Here is an 18,849-nt window from a genome sequence, read left to right on the forward strand (position 1 = left end):
ATTCCGTAATATTTATGGCAAACTGTTAGCTGTACTTGTACTACGATCTCAACTAGTGTTGCACGAGCTCAAATTTATTAGCGCAATGTTTTAGACACAAACGGTACAATACGACGAAAGTGGGAGCCGGGAAGTAACGCTTTTACGAGACAGAAACCAACTTTTCCAAGTAGACAAAATATTTAGATAAAGGCTTTTGCTAATACATGTAACACGTTGTAAATGGTTTCATTATTGAAAATCCACTCTAGGGATGACTACACTTAATTGTTTTCGCCTACGCATCAGCACCAGAAATACATTAGACATTAAGACTAGTCGTAGCCATTTTTATCTAATAATTATTTTAATATTTTAAAAATTCTGATACGCGTGCAGTTTCTAAAGCGGCCAAAATTCCGAAGGAGCAGTGACGAAACTTACGTCACTTTATTCGGGGACGAAATTGGCGGGAACATTACAAAGAACACATAGGGTACTAGATCGAAATTCGCGAGTCCTACGTTTCTTTGGTCCGTGTAGAACAAGCTCTCATTGATGAATTTCTATGGGAAAGGCTCTTATTGGCACACTTAGGGTAATTATGGCACTTATGATTATAATAATAACAACAAATAAGGGCTGGTTTTAACAAGGGCTGAAACGGCGCAATGACGAGCGTCGGTACAAAACATTTGTACTGGGCCTAAGGCTTAGTTTCCACTAGCGCGCGTCATAATGCCATTTTCTTAGGCGCATCAAAACGTTTGTACATCCCAAAGTTGAGTGACGTGCCGTTACGCTCGCTAGTGGAAATAACGGTGATTTTTTGCCTCCACGCGAAACCTAAGTACTAGGCCTAAAGGTGATTTTTTTGGGTCGACGCAAAAACATTTGTACTAGGCTTTTCGGTGATTTTTCGCGACGACGCGAAACATATGTACTAGGGCGAAAGGTGAATTTTTGCCTCGACGCGAAACATTTGTACTAGGGCGAAAGGTGATTTTTTGCCTCGACGCGAAACATTTGTACTAGGGCGAAAGGTGATTTTTTGTGACGACGTGAAATATTTGTACCAAGCCTAACGGTGATTTTTTGCCTTGACGGGAAACATTTATACTAGTCCTAAAGGTGATTTTTTGCCTCGACGCGAAACATTTGTACTAGTTATAAAGGTGATTTTTTGCCACGACGTGAAACTTTTGTACTAGGCCTAAACGTGATTTTTTTGGGTCGACGCGAAACATTTGTACTAGGGCGAAAGGTGATATTTTGCGTCGACGCAAAACATCTGTACTAGGCCTAACGGTGATTTTTTGTGACGACGTGAAATATTTGTACCAAGCCTAACGGTGATTTTTTTGGGTCGACGCGAAACATTTGTACTAGTTCTAAAGGTGATTTTTTGCATCGACACGAAACATTTGTACAAGGCTTTTCGGTGATTTTTCGCGACGACGCGAAACATTTGTACTAGGGCGAAAGGTGATTTTTTGCCTCGACGCGAAACATTTGTACTAGGGTGAAAGGTGATTTTTTGCCTCGACGCGAAACATTTGTACTAGGGCGAAAGGTGATTTTTTGCCTCGACGTGAAACATTTGTACTAGGGCGAAAGGTGATTTTTTTGCCTCGACGCGAAACATTTGTACTAGGGCGAAAGGTGATTTTTTGCCTCGACGCGAAACATTTGTTATAGGGTGAGAGGTGATTTTTTGCCTCGGTGCGAAACATTTGTACTAGGGCGAAAGGTGATTTTTTGCCTCGACGCGAAACATTTGTACTAGGGTGAAAGGTGATTTTTTGCCTCGACGCGAAACATTTGTACTAGGGTGAAAGGTGATTTTTTGCCTCGACGCGAAACATTTGTACTAGGGCGAAAGGTGATTTTTTGCCTCGACGCGAAACATTTGTTATAGGGTGAGAGGTGATTTTTTGCCTCGACGCGAAACATTTGTACTAGGGCGAAAGGTGATTTTTAGCCTCGACGCGAAACATTTGTACTAGGGCGAAAGGTGATTTTTTGCCTCGACGCGAAACATTTGTACTAGGGTGAAAGGTGATTTTTTGCCTCGACGCGAAACATTTGTACTAGGGCGAAAGGTGATTTTTAGCCTCGACGCGAAACATTTGTACTAGGGCGAAGGGTTTTTTTTGCCTCGACGCGAAACATTTGTACTAGGGTGAAAGGTGATTTTTTGCCTCGACGCGAAACATTTGTACTAGGGTGAAAGGTGATTTTTTGCCTCGACGCGAAACATTTGTACTAGGGCGAAAGGTGATTTTTTGCCTCGACGTGAAACATTTGTACTAGGGCGAAAGGTGATTTTTTGCCTCGACGCGAAACATTTGTACTAGGGCGAAAGGTTTTTTTTTGCCTCGACGCGAAACATTTGTACTAGGGCGAAAGGTTTTTTTTGCCTCGACGCGAAACATTTGTACTAGTCCTAAAGGTGATTTTTTGCCACGACGCGAAACATTTGTACTAGGGTGAAAGGTGATTTTTTGCCTCGACGCGAAACATTTGTACTAGGGCGAAAGGTGATTTTTAGCCTCGACGCGAAACATTTGTACTAGGGCGAAAGGTGATTTTTTGCCTCGACGCGAAACATTTGTACTAGGGTGAAAGGTGATTTTTTGCCTCGACGCGAAACATTTGTACTAGGGCGAAAGGTGATTTTTAGCCTCGACGCGAAACATTTGTACTAGGGCGAAGGTTTTTTTTGCCTCGACGCGAAACATTTGTACTAGGGTGAAAGGTGATTTTTTGCCTCGACGCGAAACATTTGTACTAGGGTGAAAGGTGATTTTTTGCCTCGACGCGAAACATTTGTACTAGGGCGAAAGGTGATTTTTAGCCTCGACGCGAAACATTTGTACTAGGGCGAAAGGTGATTTTTAGCCTCGACGCGAAACATTTGTACTAGGGCGAAAGGTGATTTTTTGCCTCGACGCGAAACATTTGTACTAGGGCGAAAGGTGATTTTTTGCCTCGACGCGAAACATTTGTACTAGGGTGAAAGGTGATTTTTTGCCTCGACGCGAAACATTTGTACTAGGGCGAAAGGTGATTTTTAGCCTCGACGCGAAACATTTGTACTAGGGCGAAGGGTTTTTTTTGCCTCGACGCGAAACATTGGTACTAGGGCGAAAGGTGATTTTTTGCCTCGACGCGAAACATTTGTACTAGGGCGAAAGGTGATTTTTAGCCTCGACGCGAAACATTTGTACTAGGGTGAAAGGTGATTTTTAGCCTCGACGCGAAACATTTGTACTAGGGCGAAAGGTGATTTTTAGCCTCGACGCGAAACATTTGTACTAGGGCGAAAGGTGATTTTTAGCCTCGACGCGAAACATTTGTACTAGGGCGAAAGGTGATTTTTAGCCTCGACGCGAAACATTGGTACTAGGGCGAAAGGTGATTTTTTGCCTCGACGCGAAACATTTGTTATAGGGTGAGAGGTGATTTTTTGCCTCGGTGCGAAACATTTGTACTAGGGCGAAAGGTGATTTTTTGCCTCGACGCGAAACATTTGTACTAGGGTGAAAGGTGATTTTTTGCCTCGACGCGAAACATTTGTACTAGGGTGAAAGGTGATTTTTTGCCTCGACGCGAAACATTTGTACTAGGGCGAAAGGTGATTTTTTGCCTCGACGCGAAACATTTGTTATAGGGTGAGAGGTGATTTTTTGCCTCGACGCGAAACATTTGTACTAGGGCGAAAGGTGATTTTTAGCCTCGACGCGAAACATTTGTACTAGGGCGAAAGGTGATTTTTTGCCTCGACGCGAAACATTTGTACTAGGGTGAAAGGTGATTTTTTGCCTCGACGCGAAACATTTGTACTAGGGCGAAAGGTGATTTTTAGCCTCGACGCGAAACATTTGTACTAGGGCGAAGGGTTTTTTTTGCCTCGACGCGAAACATTTGTACTAGGGTGAAAGGTGATTTTTTGCCTCGACGCGAAACATTTGTACTAGGGTGAAAGGTGATTTTTTGCCTCGACGCGAAACATTTGTACTAGGGCGAAAGGTGATTTTTTGCCTCGACGTGAAACATTTGTACTAGGGCGAAAGGTGATTTTTTGCCTCGACGCGAAACATTTGTACTAGGGCGAAAGGTGATTTTTAGCCTCGACGCGAAACATTTGTACTAGGGCGAAGGGTTTTTTTTGCCTCGACGCGAAACATTGGTACTAGGGCGAAAGGTGATTTTTTGCCTCGACGCGAAACATTTGTACTAGGGCGAAAGGTGATTTTTAGCCTCGACGCGAAACATTTGTACTAGGGTGAAAGGTGATTTTTAGCCTCGACGCGAAACATTTGTACTAGGGCGAAAGGTGATTTTTAGCCTCGACGCGAAACATTTGTACTAGGGCGAAAGGTGATTTTTAGCCTCGACGCGAAACATTTGTACTAGGGCGAAAGGTGATTTTTAGCCTCGACGCGAAACATTGGTACTAGGGCGAAAGGTGATTTTTTGCCTCGACGCGAAACATTTGTTATAGGGTGAGAGGTGATTTTTTGCCTCGGTGCGAAACATTTGTACTAGGGCGAAAGGTGATTTTTTGCCTCGACGCGAAACATTTGTACTAGGGTGAAAGGTGATTTTTTGCCTCGACGCGAAACATTTGTACTAGGGTGAAAGGTGATTTTTTGCCTCGACGCGAAACATTTGTACTAGGGCGAAAGGTGATTTTTTGCCTCGACGCGAAACATTTGTTATAGGGTGAGAGGTGATTTTTTGCCTCGACGCGAAACATTTGTACTAGGGCGAAAGGTGATTTTTAGCCTCGACGCGAAACATTTGTACTAGGGCGAAAGGTGATTTTTTGCCTCGACGCGAAACATTTGTACTAGGGTGAAAGGTGATTTTTTGCCTCGACGCGAAACATTTGTACTAGGGCGAAAGGTGATTTTTAGCCTCGACGCGAAACATTTGTACTAGGGCGAAGGGTTTTTTTTGCCTCGACGCGAAACATTTGTACTAGGGTGAAAGGTGATTTTTTGCCTCGACGCGAAACATTTGTACTAGGGTGAAAGGTGATTTTTTGCCTCGACGCGAAACATTTGTACTAGGGCGAAAGGTGATTTTTTGCCTCGACGTGAAACATTTGTACTAGGGCGAAAGGTGATTTTTTGCCTCGACGCGAAACATTTGTACTAGGGCGAAAGGTTTTTTTTGCCTCGACGCGAAACATTTGTACTAGGGCGAAAGGTTTTTTTTGCCTCGACGCGAAACATTTGTACTAGTCCTAAAGGTGATTTTTTGCCACGACGCGAAACATTTGTACTAGGGTGAAAGGTGATTTTTTGCCTCGACGCGAAACATTTGTACTAGGGCGAAAGGTGATTTTTAGCCTCGACGCGAAACATTTGTACTAGGGCGAAAGGTGATTTTTTGCCTCGACGCGAAACATTTGTACTAGGGTGAAAGGTGATTTTTTGCCTCGACGCGAAACATTTGTACTAGGGCGAAAGGTGATTTTTAGCCTCGACGCGAAACATTTGTACTAGGGCGAAGGTTTTTTTTGCCTCGACGCGAAACATTTGTACTAGGGTGAAAGGTGTTTTTTTGCCTCGACGCGAAACATTTGTACTAGGGCGAAAGGTGATTTTTAGCCTCGACGCGAAACATTTGTACTAGGGCGAAGGGTTTTTTTTGCCTCGACGCGAAACATTTGTACTAGGGTGAAAGGTGATTTTTTGCCTCGACGCGAAACATTTGTACTAGGGCGAAAGGTGATTTTTTGCCTCGACGCGAAACATTTGTACTAGGGTGAGAGGTGATTTTTTGCCTCGACGCGAAACATTTGTACTAGGGCGAAAGGTGATTTTTAGCCTCGACGCGAAACATTTGTACTAGGGCGAAGGGTTTTTTTTGCCTCGACGCGAAACATTTGTACTAGTCCTAAAGGTGATTTTTTGCGTCAACGCTCACAAGCGTTGCGTTTAACCTATGAGTCTTAGCTCCTAATATAATTCAAACGCATTCTTTTAACCAAATTGGTTGTAATAAAAAAAACTGGTGGTGCGAGTAAAACGTGCCCTTAGGAAGGGTGATCCTCGCCTATACATCGGCGAGAGGATAGATATAACGAAGAGAGAAGTGTATATAAAATATAAAGTTCATCCTTTAAATCAACAGCGTGAGTCGCCCGCTGTCACCGGCGTTTTCTTTATTTGCGCCTGAAAGGGGTCTTCTCCCGTCACTCTTTGGCTGGCTGGATGGCAGACTGCCGGATGGCCACAGCCAGAGTATCAAAATAAGAATGGTCATTTTTTAGATATAGACCGGATTGCTTTGGCATTTTACTCCGTTAAAGAAAGGCAAGAGAAACCGAGCAAAGGGCGGGGGGCGGCAACGGGGGCGGAAGCGGCAGCGGCACAGTGTTGTCGTATCAAGTGCCATATCTACTAGGGCGACGTCAATTTAAAAAAGAGCCTCAAATCGAAAATCAATATCTGGCCATCACTACGTCGACTAGTCAGTGGACGAAGTCCCCGAGCCCGACAGCCCAGCCCCGCCTTGGGCTCCGCTTTCTAGTTAAGCGGGTCCACCGAGTCGGTTTCCCCTACCTTCCAACGCGGAACCTTTCAGCCGTATAAGTTTAAAACTGGCGGCGAAAAGTGGAAAATCGGATACGGCACCGTGAATATAACTTTAGGACTAGATACGTTAAAATTATATATAGAGAGGGGAGGAGGAGAATATTTCCCAACGTCAACCCGAGTTGACAGCCCGAACAAAATCTTCGCCGTGTATCTGAACTCGGTGACTTTAACGACAGTCAACCGGGGTTATTTCAACGATAGAGAAATCGGCCAATTTTTCTTCTTCATCATTGATTCTCGGCGTTTTCTTTGTCATCGATATTTATTTATCATTGTCTTATTTTTTTTTGCCCGCTAACTCGGGAACGAAGGAGGAAAGCTAATTCTACTTAGATCCCGAATTAACGTTATTTTCATCTAGAATTCTTCTATTTCATATTTTTACGCGGAAACCGATAAATCATACGTTTCTAGAAAGGGCCAATTAATTTTTGTTTCGGTAAACGTGTATAGCTCCCTCAAATGACAATTTACCGTACTATTTCTTTCCCCTAACGTATAGACAATTGGGCTAATAATTCCGACCCCGGATAACATCTAATAATGGGATTGTACTAGGGTATTTTTTATGAAAGAAATTACTGATTTTTCTTTCTGTTAAAATTAATAGCACTGTCTTGGAGAAATAAATATACATTTGCCATAAGTAATGTAATAACAATAAGTACGTCAATTAGGAAAAATTATAACCGAATTGAATTTTGTAGCTATTGCGCAATTTAGATTTAGATTCAGCGCAGAGGCCCCTAGTGACTAAATATGCCTAAGGATAAATCCTTATACCAAAGACGATGTGCGAGTCCAAATCGGAGCTGGGAGATAATATCAGTGTCGAAAACAACAGATTAGCATCAAAACCATAAGAAGGGTCACACTTATTGTAATTTTGTTACTTATGATCTGTTCTAAAGTAATTAAATTTTTAATCAATTTTGAATCGAAAATTAGCGATAAACGATATTATCTGTAATAGCTACAACGAATTGTTAAAATTGTTTAGATAATTGTCCTAAAGCTTTAAAAAATGCCGCATACTTTCCTCGCACTCGGGTCAGTCCATGTCAAATCGAGAGGTTAGGAGGTACTACCTCACCGATTTATACATCAAATTTTGGTGCGTAAGTAGCCTTGAAATAATGACCATTTCCAAAATTTTGGCCCTCTATCGATAAAATTGGCCATTTTATGAACAATTGAAATTTTCCCACACCAAAGGCTCCGCCGACCCAAAAATCAACATGTTTGGCCATATCTTCCAGCGAAATACCTTTAAACTATCGCAAATTTGTTTTCTAGGTGTATTTTGGACAAGGAATCGTATTCTCGCTTCAAAAAGTACCTGCAGATATTGGTTTGGAAGATATTAACGTTTTCGGGGGGTCTAAGAAACCCCCAAAAAACCTTCGATTTTTTTCATTTTTTTAGCTATTGACCAAAGAAGCACACATTTAATGTTTCAACAATGAGAAATGTTTGGTTAAAAATTTATAAGAAAAATTCTAGTTCGAATTGAATTTTTGATTCTGTTGATAATAGAGATAATTTGTGAATGACCTTGAAAAAGGTGTTCAAGGTCCTCAAAATTTACTTTATCGATAGGCCATTTAAATGGTTAATGTGCTCTGAAAGTTTGAATTATATGGCACTTTTAGTTTCAGACTTATTATACCTGAAGTGCTTGGTCATAGACATTATTCATTTAGAGTTAATATAATTTCGAAATAAACTCTTTACATTGAACATTGTTCAGTTTATGTTAAACAGACATGTTCCAAGAAGACGCACTTAAGGGTCAATAATTCTAAAGCTAATAATGTCAAGTAAATGAAACTTTCAGGACGTATTAACCATTTAAAAGCCTCAGCGATAATGTAAATTTTGATGACCTTGAACACCTTTTTCAAGGTCATTCACAAATTATCTCTATTATCAACAGAATCAAAAATTCAATTCGAACTAGAATGTTTCTTATAAATTTTTAACCAAACATTTCTCATTGTTGAAACATTAAATGTGTGCTTCTTTAGTCAAATGTTCTTAATTTTAGTATTTCATTTCAAATGTTCTTAATTTTAGTATTTCATTAACTTAAATAAAATAGAGTGAGACAAACTAAATAAATCCCTTATCTCTCTGTTTAAATTATCGATTAACTCTCTCTGACCGTTTGAGCAGTCGTAAGTGATGTCACTGCACTTCGACATTTTTATTTCGCTTACGATGCAAAATATAATCTTCTTACATACGTAAATATTTTAGAGCCAGATAATATGCAGAGTAGTATGTTGCACATTTCTCTAAACTAACAGAAATTTGGTTAAAACGGAGTCATCCATCCAAAGCAGTAAGCAGTCCTATAAATCTCATCTGCCCTTTTTCGAACCATTTTTATTAAAAATTCAACGCAAAAATTTCTTGGGAAATAAAACAAAAACACCAGTTTTCAATATTTGATTTCAAAAGTTTAACTCGCTTAAATGCGACTTGTTTATTCATGGAATAGTACAACGTTCAGTTGAATAATGTCGCGCACAAATTGAATGGACAAAGGTTATTCAATTTTCGTCCTATATATGATGTCTAAGGCTCTAAGCGGTAATGAGTAGATGAGGGGAACTTGATAAGAGTTGTGGTTGCATACTCGTTATCATTATACGAACGATTTGGGTCAAAGAGGGGCGTGTTTCGACCATCCCAATTCCGTTGCCGCTAAAAAAATATTAATACAGTCAATTGGAAACTCTCGGGTTTAACCTCATAAAAAATATGTTACGCAATGCACACGTACATCCAAGAACTTCAGGCATGTTGTACCACTTAACAGACAGGTTAAGCCACCCAGTTAAAAACGTATAGGCGTAACTTGTAGGAGATTATACACAAAAAGCTACAAGTTTAACCTACACGTTAAGTACACAAATTTTACACTTTTCTGGTTGCATAACGGAATTTCGTATTTAATTCGTATGAAAACCGCTTAATCAAAAATTGGGCGGATAAAAATTTAATTTTGCAAGATCAAATCCAACGATGTAAAATATTATGATCAGACCATATTGGATTGAAATTTGGTTTTGTTTAGGCAATTATATAAATTGGACGAACTTCAGCAAATAAAAGTAAATATTAACTCAATAAACATGATTTTGATTAAACTTACTGTAAATAAAAATAATTTGTCCAGATTGGGTGGTCGTTGAAACGGATCTGAATGCTGATTCCTATAGGGTAATATCGGTGTGACGTATGTCGACGTCACCCATGCTTTTTCCTATAGATAAAAAACTGCCCTCAAAATGGCGGCCATATCCCAAAGCTTCAGAGCGATACAACTCTATTCACTAAAAAATGTAATTACTGTTCTCTACGATGTAAAAGTTAAAATTACACTGCATAGGAAATATATACATTTAATAAATCATTTGAATATATTTGAATTTAATAGTTTTAGAAACTCGCGGTTTGATGAAAATCCAACCGCACATTTTTTTATTTCAAAAACAATTTTGAAAATCAGAGTGAGCCTGGAAAGGTACATATTTCAAACTAATAACATTAGCAGGATCGGGAGTTGAATATAGTATACACTTCTGATCTTATTTAAACTTCGGTATGGTGAATTCAAGTATATTTAAAACAGGGTGAAAAAACGGGAGGGGCTTAGTATCCGAAACCGTCACCACTTCTATGGGCCAAAACAACGAAATGCTATCTGGTGGACCATGGCAGAACTTAGTTTCCTGCCCTCTTCTTAAAATGGATACAATATGTATTCTCCTTTTTCCTAAAGTTAAAACCCACGTTAAATGGAATTGCCAGGAGAAAAACGTTTTTATTTTCCTGATTTTCCCTGCCAAATTTTGGCACTTTTTCAGGTTTATTTTAAATTAAATTCCCTGAGTATTATTTTAGTATTTATAATTTCTCGACTTTGATACTAGTTTCTGAAACTCCCTGACTTTCATACTAGTTTCTAAAATTCCGCACTTTTATCAAATTTCCCTAATAAAAAAATAAAAAAAAAACCCTGACTTTTATCCAATTTCTAAAGTTCCCTGACTTTTATACTAGTTTTTAATATTCCCTGACTTTTATACTAATTTTAATATTCTCTGATTTTAAACTAGATTTTAATATTATCTTACTTTTATACTAGTTTTTAATATTCCCTGACTTTTATCAAATTTCTAAAGTTCCCTGACTTTTATCAAATTTCTAAAGTTCCCTGACTTTTATACTAGTTTTTGATATTCCCTGACTTTTATACTAATTTTAATATTCCCTGACTCTTATACTAGATTTAAATATTATCTGCCTTTTATACTAGATTTAAATATTCTGACTTTTAGACTTTTTTAATATTCCCTGACTTTTATACTAGATTTAAATATTATCTGACTTTTAAACTATTTTTTAATATCTGACTTTTATACTATTTTTTAATATTCCCTGACTTTTATACTATTTTTTAATATTCCCTGACTTTTATACTAGATCTTAATATTATCTGACTTTTATACTATTTTTTAATATTCCCTGACTTTTATACCATTTTTTAATATTCCCTGATTTTTATACTATTTTTTAATATCTGACTTTTATACAATTTTTTAATATTCCCTGACTTTTATACTATTTTTTAATATTATCTGACTTTTATACTATTTTTTAATATTCCCTGACTTTTATACTAGATTTAAATATTATCTGACTTTTAGACTATTTTTTAATATCTGACTTTTATACTATTTTTTAATATTCCCTGACTTTTATACTAGTTTTTAATATTACCTGACCTTTATACTAGTTTTTAATATTCCCTGACTAGTTTCAATTCGCTTACCTTTCAAGGAATTCCAAATTTTACAGGTACTGCGGCAACTCTGTATAACGCTACTGTTATGCTTAGAAAGATAAAACTATGCCTAATACCGTTTAAAAAATATTCAGCTATGAATTATTAGTGTGAAAAATATGTTTACAAAAGCAGTGCTATGAAATATCAAAGCGAGTAAGAGAGTCAAAAGAGTCAAATTTTGAAGGGAATTTTCCCCCGTTTTATTTGGTTTGGTAATATTTTCGCATCTGATGACGTCAGGAATTAAATAAACAGCACTTTTCTTGAGGCTTATACCGAACAAAATGATATGTGCCTGTATTTTATTTCCTCTGCATTTATAATGTATATCATAGCGTAGGGTTTACAACGCTTTTTCGTTTAAAAACCAGAATAATAATTTATGTTACAACATGTACAAAAGCTAATTATTTTTTTTATTTAGTTGTTTATTTTTTCATCTATAGGCGTACGAGGCGATTAATTTTCCTATCGTTATATTTTTGTATTCATTTTTCTTAAGAACAAAAGCTCAGTTACTATAGATGGCGGAAGTGAGTCAACCAAAATACTGATAACGTTTTCGTACGAAAATAAATAAATCACACGCAAGAACAAATTACTGAAAACAAATTTGTTAATTTTCTTTCTACAAAACTGTACATATTTATACAGACGATAGGAACGCCTCGCAGCAACTCAATATATCTTTTCTTTTATATATTTATAAGAAAATAAGCGATAAAGGAGTTAAATATATACTTTTCCCTCGGAGAAATATTGGAAAATAAAAGGTTTACCCTCTCCCCACCAGATGGCGAGTTTTATTTTTGGCGAGATTACGTAAGACCAATTAACCCTTCCCATCTGGCGAGGAAAAGTGACATTAATAAAGTCGGATTTTGGTACATTGTTTTTTGTTTTGTTTCGTGAATTATAGTGAATAGAATCTACTCAATATCTACCTTTAATTTATTTTCTGTACAACAATTGGTATTTTTTTCTTGAAAAAATTGGCAAGTTTGAGCAGGGTAGAAATATTTTTTTTGACGGACTGTCCCGGTCATATACTTTTGGCTCCCAAAAATGACCCTCACACGGCAGACGAATTTTACTGACCAGCGCTTTGAGAAGATTTCTTAGATTTATTTTTTCAATTTCAGTTTTGGAAATTTTTAAAAGTTAATAGTACAAAATATAGAAAATAGTTTCTTTAGTGTTATTTTTTCCCCTAAATGAAAATATCATTTTAAGTCGAGAAATGAAAAAACCTTTTTCGCAAAGTATATAAAACAAGAAATACGAATTCCCGTTAGTTAAGAAAGAGGATTTTTGCCACGTTCATTCTACAGAATTAAAATGCTAAATATCTAAGAACGCAAAAAAAGAGGTTATGAAAATGAAAATATACGAAAAATTTCCGCTGGTCTATCACAGCATATTATAACCATGCAAGTTTTTTTTAATATATTGCATCGTATTAGTCGATATCATTTTGTTTCAATAGGATAACTTGGGTGAAAAAAATGAAGTTGATGTACAAAAGGACACCACCCCAGACTCCTTTTGTCGAATCACGCGCGTTATACTTTTTTGTTTTTGGAAAAATACCGTATTTTAAAATCGTTCGCATAGAGCCACATGTTACGTTATTTTTTTTATTAATATTTGTTTGTTTTTTCTTTATTTTTGTTTCGAAAATGTAAAATCGGACATTAATGTTTATACTAATCATTTATTTTTTTTAAATATTTACCAATTTATACGTTATCATATTGTTATTTCAAATTTTTGGGATATTTTTTCTTACTGTTCCAGGTGCTAGGAATTGCTGTAGTATTCATTTTAGTGATTCCGTATAATATTTTTTTGGTATTATTATTCGCTTCGAAAAGGGGACAATTTCAATAAATTCAATTGTTGTCGTTTTTCCTAGTACGTAATAGTACCCAATCGTAATAATAATTTAAAGCACTCACTCACTCAATGGATATAAACACAGCCATTTCAACTATTCCAAGGAATTATTTAAATCGTCTTCCATTTTCGGCAAATTTAAAACACGGCGAATGGAACGATTGCCTTTGACTTCTTTTCCCAATTATATTTATTTTTACTTTTAAGAAGTCAACTGCAAAAGTCTTTAAATTTCAAGCACGGATAAAATAACTAAACGGGTATCGCGTTTCTCTTTGCAGTCGGATAATTTTTCGGAACTAATTTAATTATCGTTCGGTATACCTTTAAATCCAAAACAAAAAATAGGGAACTCAATACTCGAGTGAATCGGTTGAAAATGAAAACTTTCGGTGTTGATGACGATGGGTCGGTTACGGTACTGTCTCGAAGGAGCGGAATTTTGTCGAAGGTGAAGGGATGACTAAATATCGAGAATGGGTGCCGTATCAGAGGGTCTCGAAGAACGAAAGGGTATAAAGAGGGGGTCAGGGAGGTCACGCGCGGGTGGCTATTGACGAAGATTTGTAAAATGTCGTTGGTTGTCTGTCGACAGCGGAAAGCCTAAACGGGAGAAGACAAAGAAACGCGAGCTATAGGTTTCACGTACATACCGTCCGCGTGTCGTAAATTGGCATGATATCCCCGTAGGAGGCGCTCTCTTCGTCAGCGGGGGTCCTTTGGTTCGCTAAATGTCCTTTCTGACCACTATCCTTTGGCACAAGCGTCTTGGAGGCGGACTGAGCCGACGACGCGTTAGTGTTGGCCGAGCCTCGCGTCCCTCCGCCGACCAGCCTGCCCGACTGCGCCGACGACGTCTTGACGAAGTCGGCGGCGTTCGGTCGGCCGGGCGTCGTGGCCGAGAAGGACCCGGCCCGCGAATGGCCGCCGTCGATGGTGAAAGGGCCGTCCTCTTCGACCGAGGCGTAAATGTTCTCGGCGGGCGGCGGCGGCACCGAAGGGTTGTTGCCGCGACCGCTCGGAGGGTACGGATGGAACGTGGAGAAATCAGCGACGCCCCTCGCCCTGGAGCCACCCATGGACGGAGGCGGATAGGGCTCATCCGGATCGACCGTGAAGACGGGCGCCGAGGAGTTGGGCGCCACCCTCGTTCCCGTCGGCACGCCCGGAGACGGTAATGTTCTGTTCGGAACGGGCCCTCCGCCGCCGTTCCCGACTAACTTGTGGTTCAGTTCCGACAAGAGTCCACCCGGGAGTCTCATCTTGCCGCCGTACGCGTTGTCCTTCCTCGCGTTGGCCGCGAACGGCGACTGCGACTCGTTTCCGAGATGATTGGACGCCGCCGGATGGTAGCGGTGTCCTTCCGGACTGTGGCCACCCGTCAGCCTTCCCATCGAGTGCGCGTAAGGATTGGCCAATCCCGCGGGAGAGTCCTCCTGGTACGGATTGCCGACTGAGCTGGTCTTGGTCATGGGAGACGGGCTTCCGATTCCTCCGGCCAAATCGGGGCCCAGCATGCTCTTGCTCATGTAGTAGTTCTGCTTGGCCAGGAAGCCTTCGCTGGGATGGCCGTCTTTATTCCTCTCCAAGGAATGCGTGTGTTTGGGCTGCTGGATGCCCCTTCCTTTGGTTCCGTTCACGCCGCCACCTCGCGGGCCTCGGAACAAGCCTCGCAACTCGCTCCGGTTTTCGGAATGACCACCTTCGCTGCCCGCTCCTTCGCTAGAAACGGAGCCGACGTCGCGACATAGATCACCACCCGTTGAACCTACAACCGGTTTAAAAAAACCATTAACAGGTAAATTCCCAAACTGAGCTAAATAAGGCAAAACAGATAAAGCGAGAAAGGTCTGAACGAAATGACTACAATCACTAGTCTCAGTAAATTAAGTTAAGATAAGATTTATAAAATTATAAATCTAATCCGAAATGAGCTCACACTTACAGAGAATCAGTTAGTATAATCAAGCAGATTTAATTAATGGCACCTAGGAGCAACAAACACAGCACCCGACACAAGGAGAACGCAACCCGTCAAAAGTCGTGCATTTTCTTGTGTACATTTTTCATTGGTTAGAAGCTTTAGCGCCTGCTGCCGTCGGAAGGAGAAAATTCGGAAATTGTCTTCCCCTTTTCCGTAAAATTCTCAGCGTAAAGGTTCATCCAATGATATTTGTACACAACACTGCGTTAGCGTGTTTAAAGGCTAGCTGCGTTCTCCTTGTGTTTGTTGCTCCTAGATGCCACTAACAAGGAGAGTACCCGAGGTGTTTATTGCCGATTTGTTCAAAGTCGGGCGTAATGTAGACCTAAATGAGATATGAAATTTCCCAAAAGGAGACGTTGCACTACCCATTCGATTTGCCATGGCAACCGAAAATGTTTTTCATCACTTAAAGCAAAAAAGGATGGGACTTTATCGGTTTCACACGGACCTTGCTACGAAACTTTTTTTTAATTTTAAATTCACGAAATGAGTAATTTGGACCACACTTAGGTAAATTTCATAAAGTTTGGTAAATTGGAACATTTTTGGGTAAAATAAGTAAAATATCTTATTTTTGTTTTAAGTGGTCAAAAACATTTTCGGTTGCCATGACAAATCGAATGTATAGTGCAACGTCTCCTTTTGGGAAATTTCATATCTCATATAAGTCTACATTACGGCCGACTTCGAAGAAAATCGGCCATAAACACCTCGGGTACTCTCCTTGTAAGCGGAAACTAAAGCATTCGGGAAAGAGAGGATCGGGTGAGGTGCTAAGTTAGCGAAAGCGCGGTGAAATGTACCTTGCAAAGAACTCGTACCGGAACAAGGTCTGGTGCCGGTCCCCGTGGCTGGTCTCGGGAACTCAGCCAGGCTCAGCTCGTCCTCCGCGAACTCATCCTCGCTGGCCACTGTCCTGGCCTCGGCCTCGCTGTCCTCGATGTCCGAATCGTAGCTGCGACTAGTGGGCTTCTCTTCGGAACAGCCGGAGACTTCCTCGTAGATAGGATTGAAGTGGTCCTTGTTCTTGGACCCTCGACCGTGATGGTGGTGGTGGCCGTGGTGGTGACCACCGTGACCGGACTCCTTTTGCGGGTTGGGCGCGAATGTGAAGTTGGTGTGGCTGAGTGGAGCCAGCTGGCCAGGGCCATAGCTGCCGTATTTCACGTCCAAAAGCTGTACGTCAAAAGAAAAAAAAACACTAGGTGTTACTTGTGTGTTTTGAAACACTGCAACAGATGGCATCTGCTCTACCTCTTGAACCTCAAAAAGAAGGGCTGGCCACCAACCTCCTACGCATTGTAACACGGCCACCTGAATTTATGGCTTTAAAAGTCGCTGGATGACTTAGGCCTAAGGTGGTGCCTAGCTGCTTATTATTATTATTATTATAAGAATTATGATCTTAGTCTTTTAGAGATTCTACATTAGACAAAATTGTTTCTCAAACAACTCCCTAAACACTAAAGTTCAGATTTTGAAAACGTTCATATTCGCTTCCGCTAAATTTGTAATCTATTTAACAACGACAACAGCAAATTGCGGACTGTTCACTCAAACTCGCAAAGTAAAAGAAAACAAGTTTATTTATATGGAAAAATTATATTTTGCTCTCGAGCTGTAGTGATTAGTTCGTAAACATGGTTCGTACGACATTTTCGTCAAATTCCTGACTTATCCAGATTATGCCTGACCCTTTTTGGTAATATCCCTGACCCTTTTGGGGTAATATCCCTGACCCTTTTGGGGTAATATCCCTGACCCTTTTGGGGTAATATCCCTGACCCTTTTGGGGTAATATCCCTGACCCTTTTGGGGTAATATCTCTGACCCTTTTGGGGTAATATCCCTGACCCTTTTGGGGTAATATCCCTGACCCTTTTGGGGTAATATCCCTGACCCTTTTGGGGTAATATCCCTGACCCTTTTGGGGTAATATCCCTGACCCTTTTGGGGTAATATCCCTGACCCTTTTGGGGTAATATCCCTGCCCCTTTTGGGGTAATATCCCTGACCCTTTTTGTGGTCTGCTTCTAAGCTATTGAAGTGACACGTACAAAACGAAATTAGTTTTAGGAACTCAAAGATTTGCATTTGCCCCATAGACAACTATTATTATTGGTATGAAGTAAAATATGCCAGGAAAGCAGCCTGTGAGCGCCTTGTAATAAGGCCTAAGTTGTTTCAAGCTGTGAAAATTCTAAATGATTCAATTTGCGCGGTAAACGTATTTCGAGCAGTGCCTAATCCTTCCAAGGTAATAGAGAGAGAGACCGTGCTCCATGGAGAGACGAACCAGTTCGCGCACGCGCACTGAGGGGCTAAAAAAAGAGAGCCAAGATAGTGTAAGAAGATAGACCAACAAAGAGAGATAGAGAGAGGAAAGAGAATAACTCACGCCGTAATAAACAAATTAACCGAAAATGGGCCGATAATTGGGAAAAGATGCGAGAAAACAATTATCAATAATTGCCTCGCGAAAAGCCCAGTATCAGATGTTAGCTATAGGCTGCGCCGACGCGCCTCTGGCGGAAGGAAAAGGAAACTAATTAAGGAGATGATACCCACCTTGCTAAAAGGAACAAGGGCGACCTCTCGCGGGGGGGCAACCGAGCTAGTCTGATAAAAAAAGGGTTAGAAAAGAAAGGGGTTCAAGCGGGCCTAACAAAAACAGATAATTCCTAATAAATTTGCTCAGAGTGAGAGCGCAAATTTCTCGCAGCAACTTCACGGAATTAAAGGGCACGCGGCGGGGGATGCCAAAACAGCGTAACTTGACACCGGTGGCGCTGGGGTAAAGGGGCCCGGAACAGTGGCGGATTGATAACGAAAGGTTCGGGGCGCGTAAAAAAAGAAAAGCCAGCAATTTGCAGCTAACTCAATTACCAAGGTTTTGGGGCCGCTCGTAAAATAATGTAATAAGGGAAGAAATATTTTTGGACGCCTACGGAGGGAGCCACTAGCGCGCCCTAACTATCTAGCACTTAAAGATGGCCGATAATAAAAGGCGTATCATTTTGCCGGAGTTACAAGAGCCGGGACGAGAGAGAAATCTAGATTCAAACATAAAATCGGGCAGACTAATTTGGGGAGGGGGTGGCCAGGGAAAACGACGCATTCCCCCCCCCCCCGTCCCGGGACAGAGTAACAAAAAAAGGGTACGGATTCCCCGCATGATTCGTTACACTCGCGGCCGCAAATTTGCGGTATTAGAAATGCTTATTAAGTTAAAGAATATACTTAATATAACATTGAAATTCGCTACTTGTTTGTTTAGCTTCATTGGACACCTATACGACTCTGAATGTCCCTCGTTTTTTCACCGGGTATCGAACGTATTAAGGATTACTAAGAACCTAAAAGCTAACCTAAGCCCCTTCCACCAACGAAAACTAACTATTTTGTTAAATTAAATATTGCCATCTAGAAAAGGTTCAATTAAATTATTAATTTAATATCCGCAATTTTAATTAAAATAATTTAATACATCATTAATATTTTAACAGCCAAATTAG

The 18,849-nt window shown here is 40.1% G+C and overlaps 1 protein-coding gene across 6 annotated transcripts in view; it reads right to left on the reverse strand.

Moving 5' to 3' along the window:
* Positions 1 to 11,651: 11,651 nt before the first annotated feature.
* Positions 11,652 to 18,849, reverse strand: part of pxb (putative Hedgehog signaling attenuator pxb) — a 291,061-nt gene continuing 283,863 nt past the window's right edge. For 5 of the 6 annotated variants that reach the window (XM_090173160.1, XM_090173164.1, XM_090173159.1 and 2 more), the window contains 2 exons: positions 16,138 to 16,510; positions 11,652 to 15,115 (listed from right to left, as the gene is read on the reverse strand). In XM_090173160.1, the coding sequence (XP_090029286.1) occupies positions 13,989 to 15,115; positions 16,138 to 16,510 (1,500 nt within the window). In that variant the 3' untranslated portion in view covers positions 11,652 to 13,988. The remainder of the gene's footprint in view (positions 15,116 to 16,137; positions 16,511 to 18,849) is intronic. The other variant, XM_090173165.1, reaches the window with a different exon arrangement.

This window comes from Leiobunum rupestre, chromosome 4, assembly GCF_980474605.1.
Source record: "Leiobunum rupestre chromosome 4, qqLeiRupe1.1.hap1, whole genome shotgun sequence".
Taxonomy (NCBI): domain Eukaryota; kingdom Metazoa; phylum Arthropoda; class Arachnida; order Opiliones; family Sclerosomatidae; genus Leiobunum; species Leiobunum rupestre.